This window comes from Stomoxys calcitrans, chromosome 3 (genome assembly GCF_963082655.1).
Source record: "Stomoxys calcitrans chromosome 3, idStoCalc2.1, whole genome shotgun sequence".
NCBI classification, from domain to species: domain Eukaryota; kingdom Metazoa; phylum Arthropoda; class Insecta; order Diptera; family Muscidae; genus Stomoxys; species Stomoxys calcitrans.
In genome coordinates, this window is record NC_081554.1 from 49,837,698 (window position 1) to 49,861,249 (window position 23,552).

A 23,552-nucleotide genomic window follows, 5' to 3' on the forward strand; every position below is an offset into this window, starting at 1 on the left:
GGCAGCTATATCAGGTTATGGACCGATTTGAACCATACTCAGTAGTATTTTTCGAAGTCATAACAAACATGCCATGCAAAATTTCAGCAAAATCGGATAGTAATTGCTCCCTGTATCAAGAAATCAAGCCCCGGATTGGTTTATATGACAGCTATACCAGGTTATGGACCGATTTGAACCATACTTAGCGCAGTTGTTGAAAGTGATGTCAAAACACCACGTGCAGAACTTTAGCCAAATCGCACGAAAATTGCGCCCTCTAGAGGCTAAAGAAGTCAAGATCCAATATCGGTTTATATGGCAGCTAGAGTTTGTTTTTGCGAATCAGAAAGGTAATATTTTTATACCCACCACCGAAGGATGGAGGTACATTCATTTTGTCATTCCGTTTGCAACACATCGAAATGTACATATCCGACCCTATAAGATATATATAGTCTTGATCAGCGTAAAAATCTACGACGATCTGGCCATGCCCGTCCGTCTGTCTGTTGAAATCACGCTAAAGTCTTTAAAAATAGAGATATTGAGCTGAAACTTTGCACTGATTCTTTTTTTGTCCATAAGCAGGTTACGTTCGAAGATGGGCTATATCGGACTATATCTTGATATAGGCCCAATATAGACCGATGCACCGATTTAGGGTCTTAGGCCCATCAAAGGCACATTTATTATCCGATTTTGCTGAAATTTGAGACAGTGAGTTGCGTTAGGCCACTCGATATCTTTCTTTAATTTGGCCCAGATTGGTCCAGATTTGGATATAGCTGCTATATAGACCGATCTCTCGATTTAAGGTTTTGGGCCCACCAAACATTTATTGTCCACTGTTGCAGAAATTTGAGACTGTGAGTTGTCCACTCGATATCTTTCTTTAATTTGCCCCAGATCGGTCCAGATTTAGATATAGCTGCCATATAGACCGATCTCTCGATTTAAGGTTTTGGGCCCACAAAAGGCGCATTAATTGTCCACTGTCGCAGAAATTTGGAACAGTCAGTTGTGTTGGGCCTTTCGAAATTCCTCTTCAATTTGGCCCAGATCGGTTCAGATTTGGATATAGCTGCCATATAGACCGATCTCTCGATTTGAGGTTTTGGGGCCATAAAAGTCGCATTTATTGTCTGATTTCGCCGAAATTTGGGACAGTGAGTTGTGTTGGGCTCATCCACCTTTTGGGGTATGCGACAGCTACTCAGTGACTTGGCCCTGATAATATATGTAATAGATTCATGTTCTACTTTAAAATACCTTTTATTTGAGACCCGTATTGCAATGGTCAGCAAAAACGTCCTATTTGCCGGGTGTTATTGGGGTGGGGTCGCTCCATAGACACTTTTCCCAAAATGTAAATATCTATATATTTGTGTTCTGCTCCCAAAGATCTTTCATTTGAGCTTCATATTGCTATGGTCGGTAAAATTGACCTTTTTCGGAGGTGTTTTGGGGGAGTGGCGCATATAGACCAAACTGAAGATGTTTGAGAGTGAAACAAAACACGAGACGTGCATGAGCTGTTTATACTAGTGTTGTCAAAAAAGATAATAGCTAAAAACTCACCCTTTATATAATGCGTTCTTCTTTGGACGTAAAAAGTGAATGTTGAAAATTTCTTAAAAAAAACTCCGAATCAGAAAGAATTTCAATTTTACAGTAGTGGCGTACACTACAATACATGTCGTAACAACAATATGAGTGCCTGAAAATATGCTATACTTTTAGCTTTGCTAAATGTCTCTTATAAGAGTGATGGCGTATTCATTTCACCCTATACCATGTTAGTAAACATACTTTGCACTGCTTACCTTTATTCTTCTTTCATACAAAATTAAAAAAATTGTTTATATATTTTTATTATTTCAAAAAAATGTTTTTTACGAAAAGTTTTAAAATAATTTAGTTGTCATTTAGCATAAGTATTTTGAAAATATTTGATTTATGAGAACCAATCGAGTATGTGTAGAAAATTATGGAATGAATGAAATTTCTAAAACGATGGACCAATCTTAAGATTGATTAAAAGGCGGCGGCAAAATTTAATGAAAAACGAAGGGTTTGGGAATAGGCAAAATTAAATCATACTATATAACAATTAAAAATTGAGAATTTGACCAAATTTTCAAGTTTTGTTAATATGTTTAAAAATAAAGCAAGGAATTTGATTAGTAAAGGAAAATTAAAATAAGAACATGTCCGTGGGAAGTAATATATGTTGAATAAAGGGGGAATAAAAGACAGGAGATGTCTCTATTAAAGATAAAGTATTGAATGTCGAACAATTGTATCCTATTTGTGGTCTAACGAAATTTTCATGAGGGGAAAGATTTAATGGGAATTTGTCCGAGGATCAAATTTTTGTGAAGCTTTCTCTTAAGACAACATTTTGATGGAAGTTTTTCAGAGACAAAATTTTAATGATATATTTGATCACTTTCCCCTGAAGCAAAAAAAAAAAACCAAATTTTTTTGAAATTTTCTCTTTAAAGACAAAAAAAAATTCTGTAAAGTCAAATTTTCTAAGAAATTTTCTCTAATGACAAAATTTCTAAAAAGTTTTCTGTAAAAGCAAAATTTTAAAAAAATTTCTCTAAAGACAACATTTCTAAGAAATTTTCTCTAAACATATTTTTTCTTAGAAATTTTTTCTAAAGAAAAGTTTCTATGAAATTTTCTCTAAAGAAAAAATTTCCATGAAATTTTCTATAAAGAAAAAATTTCTATGAAATTTTCTATAAAGAAAAAATTTTTAAAAAAAATTGTCTAAAGGCAAAATTTCGTAGAAATTTTCGTTAAAGACAAAATTTTTAAAATTTTTTTTCTAAAATCAAAACAGTTCCGAATATAGCCCCTTGAGGCCTGCGCCGCCAGGGTCGCGCTTAGGCTGAGGGAGCTCCGCCTGCTGAAGGAGGATGTTTGAGGCCACAGTTCAATTCATGGTGTTTTGGATGCGGAGGGTATACCGAGGTGGATCTCCAACTACATGGCACCAGTGCCGACTGGAGTGAGGGCATTCGTGATTCGATTTCCTGATTTCCTGAGAGGGACGAATGGAGGGCGTATGGTGTACTTGAGGAGGATGAGACCTCGATCTACACAGATGGCTCCAAGATGCAGGCAGGGGCTGGATTAGGGGTCTACTCTGACGCACACAATATCAGTATGCCTCTGAGACTGCCTTGCGAGTGTACGGTCTTTCAGGCAGAGGTCTGTGCCATTGCAGTGGCCGCAAGAGAAATTCTTGTAAGGGACTTATCGTCCTCAAAATTTTTGTGGACAGTATGGCGGCGCTCAAGGCCTTGGGATCGAGAATGGTGAGGTCGAGATGAGTGGCGGATTGTTTGGAGTCCCTGGATAGGCTCCGTGCCCACGATGTGACGCTGACATTGGTTTCTGGGCATAAGGGGATTCCAGGAAATGAGAAGGCGGACGAGTGCGCCAGAAGGGCTTCGTCTGCGCCGGGCGGGCCAGTCATCGGTCTTGCCTACGTGCCATTTGTGGATCTACAGAACACAGTAGAGGGTATGGCCAGGACGGCGTCGGTGGCGAGGTGGGACTTGGTGGCTGGACTGTTGCCGTACTGCAAAGGCGCTATGGCTATCGACCAGAGTTGGACCATCGATAGGCGGTCGGTAAGAACCTTGACAGGGATCATAACCGGACATTGTGCCATAGGCCGCATGGCGACGAGCATGGAGATACCGCACAATGACTTCTGTAGGAGTTCTGAGGACGAGACTATTCAGCATTTGCTGTGTTCTTGGCCGGGTCTGCAGAGACGTAGGTCAAAGACGTGGATCAAAGCTAGAAGACTGAGATCTGTTTTAGACTGCCTGGCCATAATACGGTCCTGCAGGCGGAGATCCGGGCGATCATGGAATCCGTGAGTGGTGTGGTGTTAACGCAAGGATGTCGAGTGTGAGCATCTTTATCGACAGTAAAATTGCCATAAGGTCAATTAAGGTCAATAACAACCAGGACGGTAAGGTCACGAACAGTCTTGCAGTGTAAGAAGGAGAGTAACGCCTTCTCTGAGGTTGGCAAAATCCGCATCGTTTGGGTGCCGGGCCATAAGAGAGTAAGGGGAAATGAAAGGGCAGACGATTTGGCAGTGAAGGCCAGAGGACTGCGGTCAATAAATTTGGTTAACGCGAAGGCTTCCGGGTCGACGCAGTCCAATTTAAGGTAGTGGGCGATGAATGCGCATGCAACATTGTGCAACAGCGAAACGGTCGGTAGGACGACGAAAATCCTATGGGGTTCCAGATCGCTAGAAGACGAGGCTATTACTGAAAGGTAGCAAGAAGGAGGTCAGTATAGCTATTGGTATCATAACGGGACATATAGGACTACGAGCTCACTTATGTAAAATCCGTGCGGCAAGTATAGGGCATGCGGGGAAGATGATCAGGCGTTGGAGCATTTCCTTTGTCATTACCCGGCTTTCGCGTCTAACAGATACCGGTACTAAGGTGGGGACACAATACCAGACATGAACCAACTTAGGGGAGTGGTGTTGAAAACACCAAAGGATTTGGTAAGTAGGACGGAATTCCTAACTAAAAATTTTCTTTTTAGAGGTTTCTCTATAGTTTTTAGAGCGTACAGCAAGCCGATTACTGGTTTAGGTGTATGTCCATAGTGGCAAGGGGCGGCTTAATATCTGCACCCTCTTTTCAACCTAACCTAACCTAGCATACTCCAAATATTGTAATGATAGTTTCTTTAAAAAAATTATAAAATTTTGTTAGAATTTCTTCTAAAGAAATATCTACTAAAAGCAAAATTTTTAAATTTTTTTTTTTTAAAGAGAAAATTTTAATGGAAATTTCTGTATAGACAATACTTTAATCAAATTTTGTTCAAAGGTTAAATACCAATGAAAATTTGTCTTTCGGTAACAATGTTTATTAAAGTAAAATGGGATGGGCAAAAAACAAAAGAAACCGGTAAACTTCGCTAAAATTTATAAAATTAAAATTATTTTAAGGAATCGAAAGTATATTCAGCCTGAAAATCATAAACCCGGTTTTCAAAGAGCCATTTGTTTACCCTTAGGAAAAATCCATGATTTGTGTGTTTCTTCTTGTAGATGAATATTGAAAAACTTACACCTATGTTTGTTACTATAGCTAAGATTAATATCACTTACAAAAAGATTTTAGCAAAAAGTTTCGAGCATTAATAGTGGAGCAGAAGCAATTGCTGTCTCATGACTTTGTTTTTAATTCTTAAAGAACCATTTTAGCCAAGTCATTCAAAAAAAGAATATTCTTCCTTTGATTTTATTTCATTTTGATTTAATCATTTTCTCTTTACTTATCATATCATTCATGCGAAATATTTCAATTAGTTTTATTATAACCTTTATCTAACTAAAAATTAAATCTAAGAATACCTAAGCTAGTTAACTGTCTGAGTGAGTGTGTATGTGTTTATGTTTGGGTGCTTGCATGTATTGTGTGGGTGTAGGTGTGGGTGTGTATGTGTTGTGTTATTTAAACAAACAAAAAAAAAAAACAAATGCCAATTTGAAATAAATTAAAAGCATATCATGAGAATACTTAAAAAATCTAAGACCTCTTAGGTTTACTAGACTATAAGGGAGGGGGAGAGAGAGGATTTTATCTAACACCCAGCCGTTGTTGAGTTTACTGCATTCGGCCTCTGGGCCTTTACAATACTCTCTCGCCCAGCGAGGGTGATCGTTTTATGAGCAATGTTCCAGCTTTAGTCATAGATGTGGCATCCTTGTAGGCTGCCGAAATATCTGTAATTAACGCTGAGGTAGGTGTTGCAGTCATCACCGCATTTTTGGCTGAAGACACTTTTTTGTACACACTCAACAGAGACTTTTGGGCCAAGCCATGTGGTGAGGCATCGGGCACTAAACGCTTGAGCAGACCTCCAACACAGCCCCAAGGGAAAGTCCTGGAAAATGCGAGAAGACAATTACCAAATATTAAGACTGGAACATTTCAAATACATAGATCTACTTACCATTTAAAGGATAGTAAGAATTTACAGTAACCGGGAATTATGGCAATCTTTTCATTTTTCTTTATGGCTTGAATGACACGATCAGCAACATCGTTGGCATTTAAAGTAGGCACCCATCTGTAAATGTGTATGAATGGTGAGTGATATGTAGATATTCAATATAGTTAAATAAATGTAAGGGAAATATCTGTATTTGTTTAATTAGATAGTGATGTATTTCCTAAAGAAATTGCTCAAATTTTTAGTTTACAAATGAAAAAAAAAAAAAAAAAAATTTAAAAAGGCATTAAGTTCGGCCGGGTCGAACTTTGGATACCCACCATCGAGTATATATGTAAACTCCCTTTCGTCACAATCCGGTCAAAATTGGATATCTTATGCACCCAAATTCGGCACGGACATTGAGTGGTCTAATAAATATAAGTCACTGTTGAATTTTGTATTTCAAATTTCAACAAAATCGGGTAATAAACGAAGCTTTTATGAGCTTCAGACCCTTAACCGGCATATCGGTCTATATGTCATATAGACCGAGTCTGAAGCTCATAAAAGCTTTATTTATTACCCGATTTTGTTGAAATTTAAATACAGTCCGATCTTTACCATATTTGTGTAGGTTGGCGGGTGGCGTGAAACTACTCACTGTTTAAAATTTCAGCGAAATTGGACAAAAAACAAGTAAAAGCTTGCTAAGTTCGGCCGGCCGAATCTTATATACCCTCCACCATGGAGCGCATTTGTCGAGTTCTTTTCCCGGCATCTCTTCTTAGGCAATAAATATAAGAAAAGATTTGCACTGCAATTAGAGCGATATCAAGATATGATCCGGTATAGACCACAATTAAATTATATGTTGGAGACCTGTGTAAAATGTCAGCCAATTCGAATAAGAATTGCACCATTTGGGGGCTCAAGAAGTAAAATAGAGAGATCGATTTATGTGGAAGCTGTATCGGGCTATAGACCGATTCAGACCATAATAAACACGTATATTAATGGTCATGAGAGGATCCGTCGTACAAAATTTCAGCCAAATCGGATAGGAATTACGTCCTCTAGAAGCTCAAGAATTCAAGATCCCAGATCGGCTTTTATGGCAGCTGTATCAGGTTATGAACCGATTTGAACCTTATTTGACACAGTTGTTGAAAGTAAGAATAAAATACGTCATGCAAAATTTCAGCCAAATCGGATAGGAATTACGTCCTCTAGAAGCTCAAGGAGTCAAGTCCCCAGATCGGTTTATATGGCAACTATATCAGGTTATGAACCGATTTGAACCATACTTGGCACAGTTGTTGGATATCATAAAAAAACACGTCGTGCAAAATTTCATTCCAATCGGATAAGAATTGCGCTCTCTAGAGGCTCAAGAAGTCAAGACCCAAAATCGGTTTATATGGAAGCTATATCAAAACATGGACCGATATGGCCCATTTGCAATACCAACCGACCTACACTAATAAAAAGTATTTGTGCAAAATTTCAAGCGGCTAGCTTTACTCCTTCGGAAGTTAGCGTGCTTTCGACAGACAGACGGACGGACATGGCTAGATCGACATAAAATGTCGCGACGAAATTACAATAGTATACCCCCCATCCTATGGTGGAGGGTATAAAAAGGCTCTAAGTTCGGACGGGCCGAACTTTGGATACCCACCACCTCGCATATATATGTAAATCCCCTTTCGGTGAAAATTGGATAACTGATGATGACTGATGAAAATTGGTCTGAAGCTTCCCTTTGTCGGCAGATCGGTCTATATGGCAGTTATATCTAAATATAGTCCGATCTGAATCATATTTGGGTCCTATGTTGGGAGGTGTAAAACTACTCACTGTTTCAATTTTCAGCGAAATCGGTTTAAAATAAACCGAAAGCTTTGATGGGCTTCAGACCCTTTATCGGCAGATCGGTCAATATGACAGCTATATAAAAATATAGTCCGATCTGAACCATACTTGGGTCAGATGTCAGGAAGCCTTAAACTACTCGCTGTTTAAAATTTCAGCGAAATCGGATAATAAAAAATGTATGGGCATTAGACCCTTTATCGGCAGATCGGCCTATATGACAACTATATCTAAATATATTCCGATCTGAACCATATTTGGGTCAGACGTCGGGTGGCCTTAATCTACTCGCTGCTTCAAATTTCAGCAAAATCGGGTAATAAATAAAGCTTTTATGAGCTTCAGATCCTTTATCGGCAGGTCAGTCTATATAGCAGCTATATCCAAATATGGCCCGATTTGGCCCGTTCAGGAACTTAACCAGCGTGCATCAAAAATATCAAATTTCAGCTCCATATCTCAATTTTTGAAGGCTGTAGAGTGATTACAACAGACGGACGGACAGACGGATAGACGGAGAGACACATGGACATCCTTAAATCGTCTTAGAATTTTACGACGATCCGAAATATATATACTTTGTAGGGTCGGAAATTGATATTGCAAACGGAATCGATGTTGCAAACGGAATGACTAAACGAATATGCCCCTTATCCTACGGTGGTGGATATAACAAATAAAAGCATGCTGAGTTCGGCCGGGCCGAATCTTGGGAACACAACACCATAGATTCCGCTAAAAATTTATACAAAATTAATTTGGTTGAAGAGCATAATTATACCCTCCACCATAGGATCGGGGTATACTAATTTCGTCATTCTGTTTGTAACACCTCGAAATATTCGTCTGAGACCCCACAAAGTCGATCTAGCCATGTCCGTCCGTCCGTCTTTCTGTCGAAAGCACGCTAACTTTCAAAGGAATAAAGCTAGCCGCTTGAAATTTTGCACAAATACTTTTTTTAGTGTAGGTCGGTTGGGATTGTAAACAGCTCTCATATAAACCGATCTTGGGACTTGACCTCTTGAGCCTCTAGACGGCGCATTTCTTGTCTGATTTGACTGAAAAATTGCACGTGGTGTTTTGGTTTTTGATATAGCTGCCATATAGACCGATCTCTCGATATATGGTTTTGGCCCATAAAAGACGCATTTATTGTCCGATTTCGCCTAAATTTGGGAAAGTGAGTTGTATTAAGTTCCTCGACGACTTTCTGCAATTTGGCCCAGATCGGTAAAGATTTGGATATAGCTGCCATATAGACCGAACTCTTGATTTAAGGTCTTGGGCCCATAAAAGGCGTATTTATTGCCCGATATCCCCGACATTTGGGACAGTAAGTTGTATTAGGCCTGTCGACATCTTTTTGCAATTTGGCCCAGATCGGTCCAGATTTGGATATAGCTGCCATATAGACCGATCTCTCAATTTAAGGTCTTAGGCCCATAAAAGGCGCGTTTATTGGCCAATCTCTGCGAAACTTGGGACAGGGAGTTGTGTTAGGACCTTCGACATCCTTGTTCAATTTGGCCTAGATCGGTCCAGATTTGGATATAGCTGCCATATAGACCGATCTCTCAATTTAAGTTTCGGGGCCATAAAAGGCGCATTTATTGTCCGAGTTCGCCGCAATTTGGGACAGTGAGTTGTGTTAGACCACTCGACATCCTTCTTGAATGTAGCTCAGATCGGTCCAGGCTTGGATATAGCTGTCATATAGACCGATCCGCCGACTGAAAAATTGCGCGTGGTGTTTTGGTATCATTTCAACAACTGTGCTAAGTATGGTTCAAATCGGTCCATGTTTTGATATAGCTGCCATATAGACCGATCTCTCGATATAAGGTTTTGGGCCCATAAAAGGCGAATTATTGTCAGTGAGTTGTATTAGGTTCCTCGACGACTTTCTGCAATTTGTCCCAGATCTGTCCAGATTTGGATATAACTGCCATATAGACCGATCTTTCGATTTAAGGCTTTGGGCCCATAAAAGGCGAATTTATTGTCCGATGTCGCCGAAAATTGGGACAGTGAGTTGCGTTATGCCCCACTGCAATTTCGCCTAGATCGGTCCACATTTGGATATAGCTGCCATATAGACCGATCTCTCGACTTATGGTTTTTGGGCCAAAAAGGCTTATTTATTGTCCGATTTCGCCGAAACTTAGGACAGTGAGTTGTGTTATGCCCCTCGAAATTTTTCTGCAATTTCGCCTAAATCGGTCCAGATTTGGATATAGCGGCCATATACACCGATCTCTCGATTTGATGTTTTGGGTCCATAAAAGTGGCATTTGTTGTCCGATTTCGTCGAAGTTTTGAACAGGGAGTTGTATTAGGCCCCTCGATATTTTTCTGCATATTGGCCCAGATCGGTCCAGATTTGGATATAGCTGCCATATAGACCAAACTCTCGACTTAAGGCTTTTGGGCCATAAAAGGCTTATTTATTGTCCAATTTCGCCGAAACTTGGAACAGTGAGTTGTATTTGGCCCCATCCATATCTTTCTGAAATTTGTCCCAGATCGGTCCAGATTTGGATATGGCTGCCATATAGACCGATCTCTCGATTTGAGGTTTTGGGCCCATAAAAGTGGCATTTGTTGGCCGATTTCGTCGAAGTTTTGAACAGTGAGTTGTATTAGGCCCCTCGATATTTTTCTGCATTTTGGCCCATATCGGTCCAGATTTGGATATAGCTGCCATATAGACCGATCTCTCGATTTAAGGTTTTGGGCCCATAAAAGGCGCATTTATTGTCCAATTTCGCCAAAACTTGGGACAGTGGGTTGTATTAGGCCCCTCGATATCTTTCTGCAATTTGGTCCAGATCGGTCCAGATTTGGATATAGATGCCATATAGACCGATCTCTCGATTTAATGTTTTGGCCCCGTAAAAGGCGCATTTATTGTTCGATGTTGCTGAAATTTGGGACAGTGAGTTGAGTTAGGCCCGATCCAGATGTGGATATAGCTGCCTTTTAGAACAATCTTACGATTTAAAGTCCTGGCCCCATAAAAGGCGCATTTATAATCCAATTTCGTTAAAATTTGACTCTGTGACTTATGTTAGTCTTGTCCACATCCGTGTCGTCTATGGTTGGCTACTGTATTGCTACCAAAAAGACCAATATTTTGTTCTACAGAATTAAACAATGACTTGTACTTATAAAACCACTCAATGTCCGTGCCGAATTTGTTCCAAATCGGACCATATTTCGATATTGCTGCTATGGGGGCAAAAATTATGAATTTTTCACGGGATTATGACGAAAGGTGGTTTACATATATACCCGAGGTGATGGGTATCTAAAGTTTAGCATGGCTGAACTTAACGCCTTCTTACCTGTTAATTTTAATTAACTTTTCTCTAGTGGCAAAACTTTACTGAAGTTTTCTCCAAAGAAAGAGGTCAATGAGATATTTTCTAAGGACAAGATTTGAATGGCATTTTTCCCAAGATGGTATGTCAATGACATTGTACCTAACCAAATTTTTAGTAAGAAAAAATCCAATAAATCTTTATAATTTTTTAAAAAATATAAAAGGCAAAGTTTCTGTGTTTTATTCTTAATATAAAATTTCAATGAAACATTTTACATTGATCTATTGTTCATGTATATTATTATAAAAGATCAAGTGCGACCGCTTTAATTGCAGTTATGTGGTTGTTGGGTTTATTTAAATTCATAGTTTAAATATCATTAAAAACATAAACTCAGTCTATGAGTCCAAATATTCAAGGTGAAATATTAAATAGTAGGCAACCATAACTAATATTGACCGATTCGGATTATATTTGGCATATGTGACGAGAGGTCTAATAGAACACTTTATTTCATTGACATCGGATAAAATTTGCGTAATCTATGAGCTCCAGCAGTCTATAAGGCAAATTGCAATAGTCAAAGCCGCAAAAAATATTACTGCAGCATTTTCTAATACAATATCAACTTTGCAACCAGCTCTAATGAGTTACAACATAACATTTTCCAGCTATTCTAAATGCAAAAAAAAAACTTTCTGCTCAGTACATACCTGGCATTCACATCATCAAACATTCCAGTTTGTTGTATAAAGAACGGACACACACAGGTGGTCTGTATATTGGTGTGGCCAAGGACTTCCAGTTCTAAGCGCAAAGCTTCATCGAAACCCACCTTAAAAACAAAACACACAGAGAAAACCAAAAGCATTAGGCAATGTCTATTGCGTAAGTTTCTCTCCAAAAATCTTAATAAATTAAATAAAAATATTTACTAACTAGAAACGTGGAAGACTTACAGCCGCAAATTTACTCGCACAATAATCCACCAATTTGGTTATGCCTACATGGCCAGCCAGTGAAGCTATGGTTACAATATGTCCACATTGGTTCTCAATCATTTTGGGTAGAAAAGCTTTGGTGGTCTGTGGAAGGCAAAGGAGAACAATTTTAGAAAAACTAAACAGCGATTCTTAGCGTAAGCCAATATTAACCACCATGCAGGTGGCAAGGTTAATAAGAACAAAATTTCGAAGCTTATTATTTGCAGCATATAGTAGGTACGCCAAATGGCGATAGCAAATATTTACCCAAAGTTTAATTTTATTGGTTAACGTTATAAACGCCAAAGGCACCGCTAAACTGTTAACAAACTTAGCAGTGGCATAAACCAAAACGCTTAAAGACTTACCCAAAAATGCGCCATAACATTTACATTGAACGAACGTTCAATTAAATGATCAGGGGTATCAAGTAAATGCAAGCCTGACACAACTCCAGCGTTGTTTATGAGTAAAGAAATCTGAAAATAGCCACAAGAAAAACGCCAAGAACCAAAAGTGAGTTATTGGATAATAAGAATGATTGGTTAAAAACTAGAACTGTAGATACAGTCAAAATATTGGCTAATCACGCATATCTTGCCAGTAGTAATAGTGGTTAATTAATGTTCATGGCTTAAGTGGTAAAAATGATTGCCTAATATTAACAGCAATGTTAATGAAAACAAAAGACTTAAGACACGAACCCGTTTATTGAGACACTAATACTCAGTTTGGCATTTCAAATAACTTTTGCACTAAACCAGGAAACATATGACACACGGGTGATAATAAGAAAAAAATTTGGAGATATTACGCTAAACAAATGTATTATTATAGGACGAGTGTTTACTGTGGTCACAATCCCTTTTAATTCAAAGTTGGTTTTGATATATAATACTAACCGAACCGGGCCAGCTCCGCTGTGCCGTCTTTAACTTTTAAATATCTTTTTAGGGTGGGGACATTTCGCCCTGAATGTGGATGTCGAATTCGTGCCACTGTAGCCTATGTCGGCTTATGACGCCTGCGTTCAAATCCTGGCGGATCTTCGGACAAAATTTAAAGCGGTGGTTATCCCGTCTTAATGCTGGCGACATTTGCGAGGTACCTTACCATGCATTGTCATGTAAAAAATTCTCCCTAAAGAGGTGTCGCGGCACGCCGTTCGGACTCGGCTACAGAAGCGCTCGTTGATACGCGAGAAGTTTGCCCCTGCTCGGTACCTGTGGCAATTTTTTACTTTACTCCCAAATGACTTTCTCTTGAGTCATATTACCGTATTGGTATATATTTCTGGTTTAGGGGGTATTTCGGGAGTGGGGTGGCCACCCAGACACTTGGACACTAAGGTAAATATCAGATTTGTGCTTTACTTTCCAAAAAATTTCATATAAGCCCCATAATGGCATGATCGGTAAATAAGTTTTGTAGAGGGTGGGGTGGACCCCAGGGTTTGTCCCGAAAATGAGTATCTATTTCCTGAAAATTTATCAATTTCCACCCAAAGGCATTTCGACTCAAATATGGACATGACATTCGTGCTCCACTCTCAAATCCCTTTAATTTGAGCCCCATATTGCCATGGTCGGTAAGTATGAACGTTTGAAGGGTGTTTTGAGGCTGGGGAGGCCACCGGCCTGAAAATAGATATCAAATTTGTTCTTTACTCTGAAATACCGTTGATTTGAGATCCATATAGCTATAGTCGGATATAAATTTCAGTTAAGGGGGTGATTTAGGACGTACCCTAAACACTTGGCTCCAAAATTGGATATCAGATTCGTTTTCTACGCTGAAATACCTTTCATTTGAGTCTCATATTGTCATAATGGGTCAATTAACCTATTCAACGTTCTTTGAGGAGGAAAAGCGCCACGTAGACTTGACGCAAATTTCAATGTCATATTTATAATTTACTCCCAAATATCTTTCATTTGAATCCAATACAGCCATGGTCACCTGACATGCCCACTTGGGGGTACTTGGGTACCAAGTAATGGGAGGCCTCCCTACCCTCCCTTGGAACTAATTTTGTTTGTCATATTTGTAATGTACTGCCGAATAATTTTCACTTGGGTCCCGCATTGATAGGAATGTGGAATATATTTGTTTTAGGGAGCTTTGGGGTTGGGGCGGGCCTCTGGTATTAATCTGCCCTATGCCCCTATAGACATACAACTAAGCTAGAAATCGGCTTGCTGTGCGCTCTAAAAACTAAAAAAAACCTCGAAAAAGAAAATTTAGGTTAGGAATTTCGAGCTATTTACAAAATCCTTAATTGTTTTTCATGCCACGCCCCTAAGTTGGTCCATGTCTGGTATTGTGTTCCCACCTAAGTGCGGGTATCTGTTGTGCGCGTAAGCCGGGCAATGACAAAGGAAATGATCCAACGTCTCATCATCTTCCCTGAATGCCCTACACATGCATTCACTTGCCGCACCGATTTTATATAAGTGAGCTCGTAGTCCTATGTGTCCGGTTATGATACCTCTTCTTCTCAGGATTCGGATCCCCCCATAGGATTTTCGTCGTTCTACCGACCGTTTCGTTGATCCACAGGGTTGCATGCACATTCGTCGCCCATGCTCTTAACTCGGACTGTGTCGATCCGAAAGTCCGCTGGCCTTCACCGACAAATCGTCTGCCCTTTCATTCCCTCTTACTCTGTTATGGCCCGGCACCTAAACGATGCGTCTTTGCCATTCTCAAAGAAGGCGTTAATCTCCTTCTTACATTGCAAGGCTGTTCATGACCTTGCCGTCCAGGTTGTTATTGGCCTTATGGCAATTTTACTGTTCGTAAAGATGTTCACACTCGACGTCCTCTCGTTAGCACCCCACCACCGCACGCATTTCGTTATCGCCCGGATATCTACCAGAAGGAAAGTATTATGGTCAGACGGTCTAAAACAGATCTCAGTCCCTGGGTTCTCAAATGGTCTCATATAGATCTAGGTCTCATATAGATCTAGGACGGTCTCCCCCTTTTATCTTCGAAATCGGACTTTTTTTGAATCTTTAGGTAGCGAAGAGGGACACAACACTAAAGAGGCACTTGTTAAAAAAAGAGTGCTAAGTTCGGCCGCCAGAATCTTGGTAACCCACCACCATGTATCCTGCTAAAAAATTATACAAACTAAATTTAATTGAAGGGCCTAATTTTATTCAATACACCAATCTTCTGTCAAACTAGGAAAATTAAAGCTTCTAGGAACCGAACAAGAATAATCGAGAGACCGACTGATATAGGAGCTACATCAGGTTGTAGACTGGTTTTGACCGTACTTGGCACAGTTGTTGGAAGTCGAATCGGTCTTGTAAGGGCTCACTAAGTCAAATATGAAGATCGGTTTATATGGAAGCTGGACCGTACTTGGCGAATTTGTTGGAAGTCAAACGGAAAACCACATGCAAAATTTCAGCCAAATCGGACACAAATTGCGGCTTGTAAGGGTTCAAGAAGTCAAATCGAGAGATCGGTTTATATGGGAGCTATATCAGGTTATAGACCGATTCGGACCGTACTTGGCACAGTTGTTGGAAGTCATAACCAAACACTATGTGCAAAATTGTAACTAAATTGGACAAAAATTGCGGGTTGTAAGGGCTTAAGAAGTCGAATCGGGAGATCGGTTTATATGGGAGCTATATCAGATTATAGACCGATTCAAACCATACATAGCACAGCTCTTGAAAGACATGACAAAACACCACATCCAAAATTTCAGCCAAATCGGATGAAAATTGAGGCTTCCAGGGGATCAAGAATTCAAATCGGGAGATCGGTTTATGTGGGAGCTATATCCGGTTCTTGACCGATTTGGACCGTACTTGGCACAGTAGTTGAAAGTCATGACAAAACACCACATCCAAAATTTCAGCCAAATCGGATGAAAATTAAGTCTTCCAGGCGTTCAAGAATTCAAATCGGGAGATCAGTTTATGTGGGAGCTATATCCGGTTTTTGACAGATTCGGTCCGTACTTGGCGCAGTTGTACGAAGTTTTAATAGAACATTATGGGCAAAATTTCAGCCAAATCGGATAAAAATTGCGACTTCCAGGGCCTAAAGAAGTCAAATCGGGAGATCGGTTTAAATGGGAGCTATATCTAATTCTGAACCGATTTTGACCGAATTCTATGTATATTGTGGTAGTCGTCGAGGAAAGCGTTGTGAAATACTTTGGGAAGATTGCTCAATAAATGTGCTTGCAAAGGCTCTAGCAGTGAAAATCGGGCGATATATATATGAGAGCTATATCTAAATCTGAACCCATTTCCATGACATTTGCCAGTAATGTCAAGAGTTGTAAAAAAAACCTTCCTGCCATATTTCGAGGGAATCGGTTAACAAATGACCATTTTATTGCATTATTAGTGAAATCGGACGAACATATATAAAGGAGCAATATCCAGATCTGAACCGATTTTTTCCAAATTCAATAGTCTTCGTCTCTAGGTCAAAAAACATGCCCATACCAGATTTGAAGACGATCGGATGAAAACTGCGACCTGTAGTTGTACACAAATTAACATGGACAGACGGACGGACAGACAGACAGACAGATGGGCATAGTTAAATCGAATCAGAAAGTGATCGGTATACTTATCAATGGGTCTATCTCTCTTCCTTTTGGGTGTTACAAACAAATTCACTAAGTTATAATACCCTGTACCACAGTAGTGGTACAGATAAAAACTATACCATCGACAAAGGGAAAATATGAAAAGTATGTTTGTACATGAACAAGTTTGCGACATATTTAGTTAACATTTGACTTTAACCATTCACTACTGAAATAATTTGTTTTTAATTATTCCATGTTAGTTATTACTTGATGTGATATGTGAACGAGCAACTAAACAATTTCCAAAGAAACATTACATTGTATGTGCAATTAAAAATAATGTGTGCGTACAAAAGTTTGGGTGGGCAAAAGTCCGAGGGAACAAGGTATGTTAACATATAGTAAATAATATGGATAATATTTTCAATATTGAAGACTATTATAATAATTTTTCTAGAACAATACAAGATATTGACTTAAAAAAAATTCATAAACACTGGTTAAGTTTAGGACTTTGGTTCCAATTTTCGAATAGTTAAACTCTAGAAAATGCAATTATTCTGGGGCATAAATGGAATTTAATACACTTTAGGAATTTTCCATTTTTTGTTTGTTAAATAATTGTCATTATATGATGCCTATGTAGTTTATAATCAATAAACAAAGTTTTAGCCAGAGTGGAATTTTTTATTTTCATTCATTGGTTTTTATTTCACTCTCACTCTTCTAATATATAAAAAGTAAAACGCCATTAAGTTTGACTGGATAGAACTTTGGATACCCATCACCTTGTCTATATATAAATAACATTTTGTTAAATCCGGTGCAAAATGCACGATTCTGAACATTTAGCTGCTATACATATTGAAACAGCCCAAAATGGATAAAATTCCCCAAAATTCTCTGTTTAAAATTGGAGTAAAATTTGGCAATAAAAGATACAATTTTAAAGACCATAAATCGGGAGATCGTTTATTATGAGCATGAAAAGATGGGCGGCACCGGCTTAGAGACCCAGTGCTTGTGATAATTGATATGAGAAGGCGAATAATCGGTGCTTTTAAATGACCGATGACCATAATCTTCACGCGGCGATTGGTTTTGAGATTGACGAGGATCGCTATCTGCACATTCAATTTCGGGAAATGCACCATTATGAACCTGCAGCAGTTTCATTTACATTTGGTCTGAATTGGACCCAACTCGCCACAAAACACTCTTAAAATTTGCGGGTAATAAAGGGGTTTTATAAGGGTTCAATGCCGTAAATTGGGAGATGGATGCGGCTATATCCAATCAGCGTCATATTTGTAGGGGATATTTGGGGTTTAACATAGAAAGATCGATCTTTATGGGGGCTATATCAAAAATGGACTGACCTAAACCATACTCGGTAAGGACATCTACCACAGCTCATTGTGTTAAATTTCAGTGAAATCGGGCAATAAATAGGGAGATCGATGCATGTAGGGCCTACTTTAATACTAATAGCGATTTCGACCATATCCGTCACACATATCGGGCATTTTAACACAAATTATTGTCTAAATTTCTGCCTTATCTGGTAATAAATTCAGATTTTCTGGGCCTAAGACCTTAAATCAAAATATCGGTATATGAAGGGGCTATATTAAGATATAGTCCGATTGGGACCATATACGGCTCGGGGGATCTTAACACATATCATGGTCGGAGATTTTAACACAAATCATTGTGTCATATTCCAACCAAACCGACATAGCTACTCATTGTCTTAAATATTTATGACGGCCCAGAATTCATTAGACCGTCTCACGTATTTTGCTTTCGATCCCAATAAGCAAAATACGCAATGTTTTGGCGATCGGATAACGAAAAACTAGTTGAGTATTTTCGATATTAGCTTAAAATTGGCATCCAACGTGTGTTTTTATAATAAATGCACCATCTATTTATCTATCATCTATATATAAAAAGGGTTAAGTTCGGCCGGGCCGAACTTTGGATACCCACCACCTCGGTTATATACGATACCCACCTTTCGTTCTAATCCGGTGAAAAATGCACAATTAATGCACCCTTAGCTGTTTTATCTATTGGGTTGCCCAGAAAGTAATTGCGGATTTTTCATATAGTCGGCGTTGACAAACTTTTTCAACGGCTTGTGACTCTGTAAAATACGGTCCGATTTGGACCAAATTCGACACGGATATTGAGTGGTCTATTAAGTACAAGTCATTGTTCAATTTTGTAGAACAAAATATTGGTCTTTTTGGTAGCCATATCCACATATAGACTGATCTGATTAATATACGACACTGATGTCGAAAAGCCTAGCATAAGTCACTGTGTCAAATTTCAATGAAATTGGATTATGGCAGCTATATCAAAATCTGGACCGATCTGGGCCAAATCGCAGAAGAATGTTGAACGGCCTAGCACATCTCACTGTCCCAAATTTCGGCGAAATCGAGCAATAAATGCGCCCAAGACCTGAAATCGAGAGACCGATAGTTTTTACTATTAAACCATGTAAAACTTTTGAACAAAAAAGTGTTGCCCAGCTCTACGTCGTTTGGTCTTATCTTTCGATGGGCTAAATATGGTTGCAATCTTAATGTTAAGGCTCCTATCATGCTGATCGTCATAATTTTTGAGGTATGGCGGCCTACGTTTATTTGTATCCCCACACATTAATTAAATCACACAGTGTCCTGTTAGGTGATGTATGATTGATCGACTGTTTTGGGGTGAGATGTTCCACTAGATATATGATCAGAATGAAGACCACAACAACAAATATCTATCATTTGATCCCTCATTGTTTTAATTGGTCAAATAATCAATTGGAGGCGATTTTTGGAGGTAAAGCACCACCTAGATTCTTGAACACAAAGTAAAATGTGATATTCGTAATCAACTCCCAAATACCTTTCCTTTGAGTCTTATATAGCTACGGTAGAGAAAAATTCCCATTTGGGGGCCTTTTGGGGGTGGGGCGACCCGAAAATAGTAAGACCTAATTTTTTATGTCATATTTGAAATTTACTCCCGAATACCTTTCATTGGTAATGGGAACTTTCATTGAACATCATCAGAGGACGGACGTGTAAAAGTAGGCTCCTTTCAAACGGCAAAAAAAATAAGGTAAACAAGCCGGGATTCCCCTTGTTTCGCACTTCAAAACACACCCCTTCAAACTCGTCACTGGATTCATAAGGAAGAACCTCTTGTAAAGTTCGTGGTGAGCCGATAATTTGTTTTCTTTTATCAACAAAATTTTCATAAATATTGTCACTCAAAATACAAAACAACGAGTAGACAAACACCGACACAACAAATAAGCATATCAGCTGACCTTATCCAACCAAGTTTAGTGATGGTAATCTACCGATAACAACAAAGCAAAAGTTATCGATATCTAATCTACTGCGATCGACAGCATTACCATTCATTGACAGGGTTCGGAAATATGCAAGATAATTTTCAAACACCCAAGAGGAAACACAACGAAATATCATCGCCAGAAAAACCAAAGTCATCAACATCAAACATGGAGCCAACTGAACTCATAAAACTTATAAAAGAAACTATTAACTCCAATTTAGACGAAAAGCTCAAATCGCTACCTACGAAAGCAGACATAGAAGACATAAAATGCGAGATAATTGCTATCAGCACTGATATAAATGCACTGAAGTCAGAGAATCAGAGTTTGAAAGAAGAGCTAAGTAAAGTGAAAATAGAAAATAGTCAGTATAAAAAGGATATTACTTGGCTAGAAAATCAAATCAGGTCAAGTAAGTTATTTATTAAAGGCCTACCAAGTGCAAAAAATCCAAAAGAAGAGGTGCAAAAACTGTTCAGAGAAAAATTAAACGTAACGGCAAGTACGAAAAATGTCCGCAAAGTTTTTGACCGTAACGGAAAAATGGCAGTTATAGCCGAACTTGAGAACGAAGATGCTCTACAACAGATATTTCGAAATACAAAAAAATTGTCGGGCTCTGATATCTCTATTGAACGTGATATGATACCAAAGAAGCAACAGCACAAAAAGACTTTTCTTATTCTTCGAAAACAAATTTTAGCGGTTAGCAAACAGCATAAAGTTGTTGTAAGAGAAGACAAGCTAAAAATAAAAGACCGTTGGTTTAAATGGAATTCCGATCACAAACTTGTATCTGGCAACGCTGATGGAGAAAAAGAACTTGTCAAATTATATGGGGAGGATATAAAAACTATTTGTTTAAATTATTATCAACTTAATGATGATTCGTATCCAAAAAACTAATAAATAATACACAAGCGATTAAACCGTATAATATTTCGATTTTATCGTACAACATTAATGGCCTAGAAAATAAGTATTTGTACCCAACTTTTTTTCAATATATCAAACAATTTGAGATTCTTATATTATTGGAAACGCACCTTGAACCGAACAAAATAGAAAGAGCAAAATCATATTTCAGCGGGTTTGATTTATTTTTTAAGCATGCGACACGCATTCATAGATACGGCAGAGCAATTGGAGGCTGTTTGATCGGTATAAGCAAACATCTACACGATACTGGTATTTCGTATGAAGTTATTGATATAGGGGAAACCCCGCTTTTAAAATTGTACACAATGGAAAATACTTACAGCGTAATACCTCAATACTTAAGACCTGCCAATTGGGACAATGACTTTGAAAAACTGGCAAAGTATTTTCAAGACATAGAAATACAAAACCCTATACTCATAGGTGATTTTAATGTCCGAATCGGAGAAACAAACCAGAATATCGGAGAAATATATAAAAGTAGCTTTTGCTCAGGATATGATTGCAGAAAATCAAGAGATAAAACTGTAAATCAAAAAGGTGTTAAATTTATACAACTATGTGATAATTATAACATGCTTATTTTGAATGGAATAACGAAGGGTGATGAGGATGGAAAATTGACATACATTACGGCATTGGGTGAGTCAGTAAACGACATATGCGCGGTATCTAAGGAAATTTTGGGAAAGATTGAAGAGTTCAGAGTGGAAGATAAAGTATGGTCAGATCATTTCCCTATCCTGACGAAAATAAATATTGAACCCACTTCACGAACGGGGGAAAAGATGTCTCTATTGCCAAAATTGATATGGAAAGATGAAGAAAAGGATAACTATCAAAGAAAGATAAATGAAAGTATACGTAATATCGCTGGTGTAAATCACATCAACCTCAACGATATTAACCAAATAATAGTGAAATCCGCTTCAAAATTGATTAATCACAAAAAGCCTTTTGAGCCGAAAAATAAATGGTACAACAAAAACTGTAATAATGCAAGAATGAAAAGTTTTAAGCTCTTAAAGGTGTACAGGACAACAAGGAATTTGGAAGACAAGAGACGATGTATAGTTGCACAAAAAGAGTACAAAACTGTATGCAGTACCAATAAATCCGTGTATTACAATACAATAGCCAACAAATTAAATAACATCAAAAACTCCAAAGAATGGTGGAAAATGGCGAAAGAAATTCGTAACCAATGTAACCTCGTGGGCTCAAATATTACCCCAGATGCCTTTAAATCCTACTATGAAAACTTATTAAATAAATCTCAAGAGACCACTCTTATTCACTATGCTCCCCCTTATAAAAATGATATGGATCTCGATAGGCACTTTACGATGTCGGAACTGCAGAAAATGCTAGTGAAAGTTAGAAGAAATAAGGCACCCGGCGAGGATAGGATACCATATGAGTTCTTCATAAACGGCACCGAAGAGTTTAATAGTCTGCTGTTAAGAATATACAATACCATTTATTCGAGTGGGGAAATTGATCCTGTATTCACAAAAACTATTATTTACCCAATTCATAAGAAAGGTGATCTAAACGAGCCGTCAAACTACAGGGGCATTTCATTTATGAATTGTGTGGCGAAGTTATTTATGGGTCTTATAAATGAAAGACTATATAATTGGGTTGAAAACTATCAAATTCTTACAGAATACCAAGCTGGATTCCGGAAAAATTATTCAACGGTTGATAATATATACAATCTGGCCTCGATCGTCCACTTGAAATTGGCAGAGAGGAAAAAAGTATATTGTTTTTTTATCGATTTCAAGGCAGCTTTTGACAATATATCAAGGCAAGCCCTTATATATAAACTATTTAGAATGGGTGTATCATATAAAATGGTCTCAATAATAGAGAAAATATACAGCAACACGCAGTCAGCAGTATGGAACGGCAGGGAGCTATCTGAATACTTCGAAACAACCAAAGGCGTAAAACAAGGATGTCTTTTATCGCCGTTATTATTTGCCCTCTATGTAAATGACCTGCACGAGTTCATCGAAGGTGGTTTGTTTGTGGAAAATATTAACATCCGACTTCTCTTGTATGCAGATGATATCGTTTTCCTAGCAGATGACATAAAAGTACTACAGAAAATGATAGATAATCTGGAAATATACTGCAAAATGTGGAGTTTGGAAGTAAACCTAGCTAAATCCCAAATTATGGTCTTTAGAAATGGAGGAAAATTAAGCAAATACGAAAGGTGGATGTACAACGGCAGAGAAATTAAGATCTCCAACGAGTTCAAATATCTAGGGGTAGTCTTTACTCCGAAAATGAAGTTCAACAAACATGTACAAACCAGAAACAATGAAGCAAAAAACGCTATTAATGCCACATGGAACCAATTCATTGGAAGAGCAGATATAGATATGAATTCTAAATGGAAATTATTTTTAGCCGTTTGTAGATCTATACAAACATATGCTGCCGAAATTTGGGGTTTTTCACACTTCGAAGAGATTAATGCACTCCAAAGATATTTTCTGAAGCGA

The 23,552-nt window shown here is 38.3% G+C and overlaps 1 protein-coding gene across 3 annotated transcripts in view; it reads right to left on the reverse strand.

Moving 5' to 3' along the window:
* Positions 1 to 5,266: 5,266 nt before the first annotated feature.
* Positions 5,267 to 23,552, reverse strand: part of LOC106081217 (estradiol 17-beta-dehydrogenase 11) — a 111,891-nt gene continuing 93,605 nt past the window's right edge. For all 3 annotated transcript variants that reach the window (XM_059364922.1, XM_059364921.1, XM_013243034.2), the window contains exons 5-9: positions 12,529 to 12,639; positions 12,137 to 12,262; positions 11,891 to 12,012; positions 5,998 to 6,114; positions 5,267 to 5,928 (exon numbers count right to left, since the gene is read on the reverse strand). In XM_059364922.1, coding sequence (XP_059220905.1) covers positions 5,673 to 5,928; positions 5,998 to 6,114; positions 11,891 to 12,012; positions 12,137 to 12,262; positions 12,529 to 12,639 — 732 coding nt within the window. In that variant the 3' untranslated portion in view covers positions 5,267 to 5,672. The remainder of the gene's footprint in view (positions 5,929 to 5,997; positions 6,115 to 11,890; positions 12,013 to 12,136; positions 12,263 to 12,528; positions 12,640 to 23,552) is intronic.